Source organism: Rana temporaria, chromosome 6 (assembly GCF_905171775.1).
Source record: "Rana temporaria chromosome 6, aRanTem1.1, whole genome shotgun sequence".
Taxonomy (NCBI): Eukaryota; Metazoa; Chordata; class Amphibia; order Anura; family Ranidae; genus Rana; species Rana temporaria.
In genome coordinates this window covers 113,665,853-113,674,148 of record NC_053494.1, presented here as the reverse complement: position 1 = coordinate 113,674,148, position 8,296 = coordinate 113,665,853, and the positions used below count along the sequence as shown (strand labels likewise).

Below are 8,296 nucleotides of genomic sequence, written 5' to 3'. Positions count from 1 at the left end.
GCATAGTTAGCCCTAAGATCCGACAGGTGTAATTGAATTACACTGTCGGATCTTAGGATGCAATACCTCGGCCGCCGCTGGGGGGAGTTTGCGTCGTAAACCAGCGTCGGGTATGCAAATTAGTAGCTACGGCGATCCACGACGGTTTTTCGCGTTCGCTACGTCGCTGCTAGTCTAGTTTCCTGTCGCAAAGTTAGTCGTCGTTTTAGGTGCCCTAACTTTACACAGCACACATATGTGCTTTATAAAGTATGGACGTCGTTCCCGCGTCGAAATGTAAAAAAAATTTCTTCTTGCGTAAGACGTCCGGGAATACGAAAGTACGCTACGCACGTCGCCGTTCGAAAAAATTACGTCACTTCGCGCAAAGCATGGCGGGAATTTCAAAACGGAGCATGCACAGTAGGTCCGGCGCAGGACCGCGCCTAATTTAAATGGCACACGCCCCTTTGAATTACGCGGGCTTACGCCGGAGGCCGCCGGCGTAAGTTTTCTCGCAAGTGCTTTGTGAATCAGGCACTTGCGATGAAAACTTGCGGCGGTGTAACGTATCTACGATACGTTACACCGCCGCGATTCTACGTGAATCTGGCCCTCAGTGCATTTCTATTTAAGCCACAGCAAAATAAGTAATATCTGTAGTACAGTTTTGGTCACATTCTTAATTGGCTCTTTTAGGTTAGGCAATGTAATAAATATGGAAGCGCATGGGCAATTTTTAGTGTTTCAATCACGCTTCTAAAATTGTTAGGAATGAGTTGTTAAGAGTAGTGATTATTCATGTGAAAGAACATACTGGACTTATACCAATCAAGGGGGTAAATAATCCTCATCGCTTAACCCCTTGGTCAGCGTGAGACCAAATTGCTCTTGGTGTAGGGGCGGCAGTTTGGTTACAAGCAGTCTGTTTTTAACCCCCTGTAGTCTCCCATGGAATGTAATTGGCTTAGGCATGGCAGTGCGCATATGTCCCATATTTCTGAAGAAGCAGATTTTTTTTTAGGAAAGGCGTCAAAGAAGCTACCACCCCTCTACTATTTCCTGACCATCAGCTTATTCTAGAATATAATAGCTGCACAGGTGAGTGGGTAAGGGTAGGATACAGGTGTACATCTTACCATGTTACTCTACTTCATGCTATAAAAAGACACTGCTGGGAATATTATTGTTTTAAAACTCTTATTAACATATAAAATAAGCTAATAATTTTAGTTAACACATTATCATTTGTATGTGTGACACCTTTAAAGGCCCCATGGTATTTAGTGGTAATAATAGCTCATACCGTAGTGAGCAATTTGATCCATCTGTGTAATGAGCGGTAACTTGACTGAGCCACTAAAAATGCACCCACTTAAGTGTAGAAAGTCTTTATTTTACAGATGTCAATTGTCCTTGTTTATGTGTTAGGAATATTACTATCAAAAATAACATCACTTTTTGGGTTTCTTACAGAATGTCTTACAGAATTTGATAAAATTTGAATGGTGAACTGCCACGCTTCCTACTTATATGAAAAATAAAGTACTGGTGTGCTGTACTCTAATTTATTGCATGAATAAATCTGTTTATAAATAAACCCTGTAAAAAATTCATCAGTATCCAGGAATCAACCAAAATGATCAACCAAAATAATTCATCGGTGCACAAACCATATATGTAAAAAAATCATATATGTGCAGTCCATGATTTTTATAAATGAGGCATGTTACCAGTAAAAAATGTGCATAAACAAGCATCAATAAAAAGTGCATATAAAGTTCATCCAATATTGGAGTTGTAAGAATTTTTATTTCCTTATTTAGCAGTAGGAGTTGATTCTTGTCATACACTGTGCGAGCTGATTGGAGGAAAGGCACCCCCCCCCCTCCACATAGACAGAAGAACAACGATACTTGCAGAGCTGTGCTGTGACAAGACAAGAACTCTGCTAATCTAGATCTCTGCAACCTCCCACAAATTTCAGGCTGCTTTTATCTCGATTGACGGAGACTTTTCAGAAGTTATCATGCTGATAACAGAGGAACGAAACAGCAGAAACACACAGGACTTTCGGATTTCATTAATCGAGTTTACAGCCACTTTAATCCCTTGAGACAGCACAATCTTGTGTTGAGATGGCTAATGACATGCTGCTCCTATAGGCCATTATAACTATCTGTGCTTACTTTGCATTGAGCAAGGAATTAATGGGGAAAAATAAGGAGTATTTGAGCGGGGGATTGGAAAACCAAATAGGAAATAAAAATGTGATCATCTTTCCTTTCATTATCTGGAGCGCATAAGGATTCCCAAGCCATCAGATGGACATCCATCCATTTTAAAGCTTTGTTGCCCCACCTCGGCATAAGCCCAGGGGGTTCACACCTGAGGATGAGTGTGCACTCTGGTGGGAGTCTGAACGCTGGGTGTTGAGGATTTGCACATGCACAGAGCACCTTACAACTCAATATTGGATGAACTTTATATGCACTTTTTATTGATGCTTGTTTATGCACATTTTTCACTGGCAACATGCTTCATTTCTTAACCACTTAAGACCCGGACCATTATGCAGGTAAAGGACCTGGCCAGTTTTTGCGATTCAGCACAGCGTCGATTTAACTGACAATTGCGCAGTCGTGCGACATGGCTCCCAAACAAAATTGGCGTCCTTTTTTTCCCACAAATAGAGCTTTCTTTTAGAGCGACAATTTTGAAAAAAATGCAATATTTTTTACTTTTTGCTATAATAAATATCCACCAAAAATATATAAAAAAAAACATAATTTTTTCTCAGTTTAGGCCGATACGTATTCTTCTACCTATTTTTGGTAAAAAAAAAAGGTCAAGAAGTGTTTTTCGATTGGTTTGCGCAAAATTTATATAGGTAGATTCAGGTAGAGTTAGGCCGACTTATCAGTAGATAGGTCGACCTAACTCAGAATCTATGCTGACTTATGTTTAAGCGTATGCTCAAACAGAGATACGCTTAAACATATCTAAGATACGACGGCTTGCGCCGTCCTATCTTAGATTGCAATATTTTGGATGGCCGCTAGGTGGCGCTTCCATTGCGGTCGGCGTAGAATATGTAAATGAGGGGATACGCCGATTCATGAATGTACGCCCAGCCGACGCAGTACTTTTACTCCGTTTGCGTAAGAGATAGGCCGCGTAAAGTTAGAGCTAGGCCCTAGTGGAATAGTAATGTTAAGTATGGCCGCCGTTCCCGCCGCGAAATTCGAAATTTTTACGTCATTTGCGTAAGTCGTCCGCAAATCGGGATTTACGTCATTTACGTCCACGTCGAAATCAATAGGCCCGCGCGGCGTACTTAGCCGCAATGCACACTGGGAAATGTAGGCGCCCGGCGCATTCGCAGTATAAAATAAAAGGAAAAAAAAGGGAGGTCAAGCCTCATTAACATTAAACATGCCCCCCCCCAACACATTTGAATTAGGCGCCCTTACGCCCGCCGATTTAGGCTACGCCGTCGTAACTTAGCAGGCAAGTACATTGAGAATCATGTACTTGCCTAGCTTACTTACGGCGGCGTAGCCTAAACTCGCTAAGCTACGCCGCCGCAAGTTTAGGCGATTGTCTGTGAATCTACCTAATAGCGTTTACAAAATAGGGGATAGTTTTACGGCATTTTTATTAATATTTTATTTTTTTACTACCAATGGCGGCGATCAGCGTTTTTTTTTTTTTGTGACTGCAACATTATGGTGGACACATCGGACAATTTTGACACATTTTTGGGACCATTGTCATTTTCACAGCGAAAAGTGCTATAAAAATGCACTGATTAAATGACAAATAACAATTGCAGTTTAGGTGTTAACCACTAGGGGGCGTTGAAGGGGTTAAGTGTGACCTCATGTGTGTTTCTAACTGTAGGGGGGGCGGGGCTGGACTTGTGACGTCATTGAACGTTGTTCCCTATATCAGGGAACAGACGATCACTGACATTGCCACAGTGAAGAATGGGGAAGGTGTGTTTACACGCACCTCTCCCCGTTCTTCAGCTTCTGTGACCGATCGTGGGACAGCGGCGGCGATTGGGTCCGCGGGTCCCGCGGTCACAGAGCTTCGAACCGGGTCGTGTGCGCTCCCCACGGCTGGGCTCTTTAAGGCGATGTATCTGTACGTGCCTGTGCCCAGCCGTGCCATTCTGCCAACGTATATCGGCGTTAGGCGGTCCTTAAGTGGTTAAAGTACAGCACACCAGCACTTAATTCTTCATAAAAGTAGGAAGCGCGGCAGTTCACCATTCTAATTTTATCACTAGGGCACATTACCTTTTAATACTGCAGCATCCTAGGGAAATCAGGCACCTGTCACCACCCACATGCATACAAGTTTTATTCTGCATTTTCACTTAGTCCGTTCTTTCACCATTTTGTGCGAGTGACATTTACAATTTACAATCTTCTTACAAAATTTGCCAGCATTCGATTTTTGCATTTCCATCAAAATATTAATCTCTGAATCCCCACCCTTCCTGTACTAAAGTATTTTCTCGTATACTGTATATTTCCATCAGCTACAGCACCTTTTGAGGTCTGTTGATTTGTAAGTGTCTCTTAGTGAGCCCTTCAATGCTAATTGCTACTCTAGTGAATTAATATTGGACATCAAGTTTCTGCTGTGTGAACAGTCGATTCTTGCGTGTTTGCCATCTGTTGTGATTCTATAAGGTGATTGCCGCACGCCATCCGGATATGTTGAGGCCTGGCAGGGATGGGAAGTAAAATAGTTCCAGGTAGGCCAATGTGTTTTCGGGCAGCCAGTATAGCATCCTTTATGGCGAAGAACACAGACGAGCCGAGAAAGAGTGACAGATCTTCTAGAGCCTAAACAAAAACACAAGACTGAGATAAGTAAGATTTGTAACACGCACACAACATAACAAAATAGGTTCGTTATATCACACTTAGGTTATTGTATGATTGTAGTTACTTATTGCAAACTTATACAGCATGATGCGGTTTAATTCAATACGTTTTTTAGAGGATACAGAACAATGAAATATGACATTTTATACTTAATTATGGTTTACTGCCTTTGCACATTGCTATATGGCTGAAATGGGGTTATGTTGCTGTCTTATCACTGCGATTTATGACAGTCTTGTTATTCAGGCTTTGAGCAAGGAGTTTTGGCCTTCTGCTGTGTGCTTGCTAACATATTGGACCTAATTGACACATTAGGCGTGACCAGGGCCGCCATCAGGGGGGTACAGGCAGTACACCTGTAAGGGGCCCAGAGGTCCCCAGGGGCCCGGATGCCCACAGGGCCCCAGATGACAACCCCCCTTTTTTTTATTTATTTTTTATAAAAAAATATATATTTTTTTTAATATATTTTTTTTTTTTTTTTTATTAAAGGGCCATTTTTTTTTTAGGGGTCTGGAGGTCCCCAGGGCCCTGGATGACAACCCCCCTTTATTATAATTTTTTTTTTATATATATATATATATATATATATATATATATATATATATATATATATATATATATATTTTTTTTATTATTATTATTATTATTATTATTATTATTAGGGCCCAGAGGGCAACCCCCCCTTTTTTTATATTTTTTTTATTTATTTTTTATATTATTTTATTTATTTTTTATTTTTTAAAATATATATATATTTTAGTAAAGGGCTCAGAGGTCCCCAGATGGCAACCCCCCTTTTTAAAAATAAATACATTTAAATATATATATTTTATATATATTTTTTTTCCCTTTTTTCTTTTTATTAAAGGGCCCAGCCAGAGGTCCCCAGGGCCCCGGATGGCTACCCCCCTTTTTTATATATATATATATTTTTCTTTATTTCTTATTTTTTTGTAAAGGCCCCCGCTTCTCAATTCGTGGCAGCCTCCCCGGTTCTCAATTTCAGGCGGCAGCACCCCCCCCCCCCCGGTTCTCTTCTCCAGGGGGCCCATGCCTGAAGCTGTGTAAGGGGCCCCATAATTCCTGATGGCGGCCCTGGGCGTGACTTCTTGTTTGTAAGTAGTAAAATAAAATACACATGCAGTACTCCATTTTAACATACTAGGAGCAAAGGTCCTGCCTAAACGCAAAAACTTCAAGATGCCTGCCATTGATTTTATTAGCAAGAAAAGTTAGTCTTTTAATTGTAAAGCTTTTAAATTGAGCAAAGGTTCAACTGCTGTATTTATCTTTAGTTTGTTTGCATTTAGTAGTAAAATAAATTGATTAGCAGAGATACAACTGATATTCCAGTGATACTGGGACCACTAAAATACCTTCCCCATGGTTCTCAAGGTCCTCAGTCATACTTGGGTATGTGTCGGCGATTGCAATAGGATAGGGGGACAAAAGGGTGTTTAAAAAAATATCCCAATAGTCTAAAGTGGGCAGCACAGGGATGGTAACTAAGGCTAGGTTTACATATGTACTGACCGGGAACGTGTCCAAAATCTCGCACATTCCTGACCCACACAGAAACACTGTTTCTTTAGGAGACATGCAGGGGTGCCATTAATTTGTAATGGAACTGGAACTTGTAGTCTCAATTATTATAAGAAGCCAGTTAGTCCCTTAGCCCACCAAACCATATTTATTAAGTACTTTTAAAGTTTCTGCGCGTGATGCCTACCATAGTTCATCCATATAAACCTGATACCTATCAACAAGCATATAAAGGAATCTAGTCTGATGAAATAATGTTATTTAATAAAATAGAGCAGTCAACACACAAGACCTATTAATACTTTTACTTCATTTTCTTGCAGTGGAAAGCTGTACTGTGGCAGAATGATATATGCATATATATATTCACCTTAGTTGATGACCAATCACATGATTGCTGTACCGTGTGATTGCTGTGATGACCAATCACAATATGTACAGAGCCACTTAGATCAGTTTTATACACCTTGGATGACTTATATCCTTGGATGACTTGGTTCACAGCCATTACCGTGCACAGTGGTACCTGAGAGTAATTTTCGCAGTGCCGGTCATACACAGCACTGCAGAACTAAGCATTCACCATTTTTGTTTTTTCATTTACACATAACAGTAATTCTCATAAATGAAAGCTACAGTAGTAGCTTTCATTCATAAATTGAAAACTGATAGCTCAATCCTGCCATTCTCCTTGTGTAATCATCAGACCTCTTTTCTCGCTGTGCTTTGTTTTTCAGGAGTGCCTACATTTCTTGATACACTGACAGCAGAGTGAAGTGCTGCTGGTAAAAACAGGGATGATCTTCCAGTGTAAACAAAGGACAAGACTAGGAGATGCAGAAGCAGATGAGGTCCATGACTCAAGCATGGGCGTCCGCATGGGGGGGACAAGATGTCCACACACACAGCCCTCAAAATGTAAACTTGCCTGTGTGGAGCAGGGCTGACAGTTTCCTGGCTGATCGCTACGGGCAGAAGCGGTGCGGCCATCAGAGTGGCCTGGAGAGGGGGCTTCCTGCCCCCAGGACACTCTGATGTCCTGTACAAAATGCTGCACAGCTTCTGCCAGAAGCGATCAGCCAGAAAACTGTCAGAAGGATCGGGCAGCCCGATGACACAGAGCGGAGATCTCCCGCTGAGTCGTGGCTTGTGTATGAATAGCTGGCCGCTGTCAAACAAAGTCCCGCCTCCTGGACCGAAATTGGACCAGTGTGCTGTCTATTAGAGTATTCAGTCTAGGAGGTGGGACTTTGACAGCAGCGGCTATTCATATACAAGCCGCGTCTCAGCGGGATTTCCCCATTCTGTGTCATCCCGCTGGCAGATCCTCCTGATTCCTCCCTGATGTATTGCTGGCCACTGATGAAGCACGTATGGGAAATAATATGCTGCACTGATGGGAAATGATACGCTGCACTGAGGGGCAATGGTACGCTGCACTGACGGGCAATGGTATGCTGCACTGACGGGCAATGGTATGCTGCACTGACGGGCAATGATACGCTGCACTGATGGGCAATGGTACACTGCACTGATGGGCACTGATATACTGCACTGATGGGCACTGATATACTGCACTGATGAGACAGAACTGATAAGCTGCACTGATGGGACTGCACTGATGGGCACTGATGAGGCTGCACTGATGGGCACTGATGAGGCTGCACTGATGAGGCTGCACTAATGGGACTGTACTGATGGGCACTAATTCATTACAAAGCAAACCCCCAGATGAAAAGCCTTCAAAAGAAGCTTCCAATTTCCTGGGTTGAATTCGAGTTTCAGGGCAGCCAAGCTGAACCTATTCATCTTCACCACAAATTACATCTTTGACTGGAAATAGTGTTCAGCTCCATCTAAAGCCATGTACA

The 8,296-nt window shown here is 42.0% G+C and overlaps 1 protein-coding gene across 1 annotated transcript in view; it reads right to left on the bottom strand.

The window, feature by feature from the left end:
* Positions 1-4,329: 4,329 nt before the first annotated feature.
* LOC120943719 (aldehyde oxidase-like) overlaps positions 4,330-8,296 on the bottom strand; it is a 188,219-nt gene continuing 184,252 nt past the window's right edge. The window contains exon 27 of the mRNA XM_040357194.1: positions 4,330-4,838. Coding sequence (XP_040213128.1) covers positions 4,620-4,838 — 219 coding nt within the window. The 3' untranslated portion in view covers positions 4,330-4,619. The remainder of the gene's footprint in view (positions 4,839-8,296) is intronic.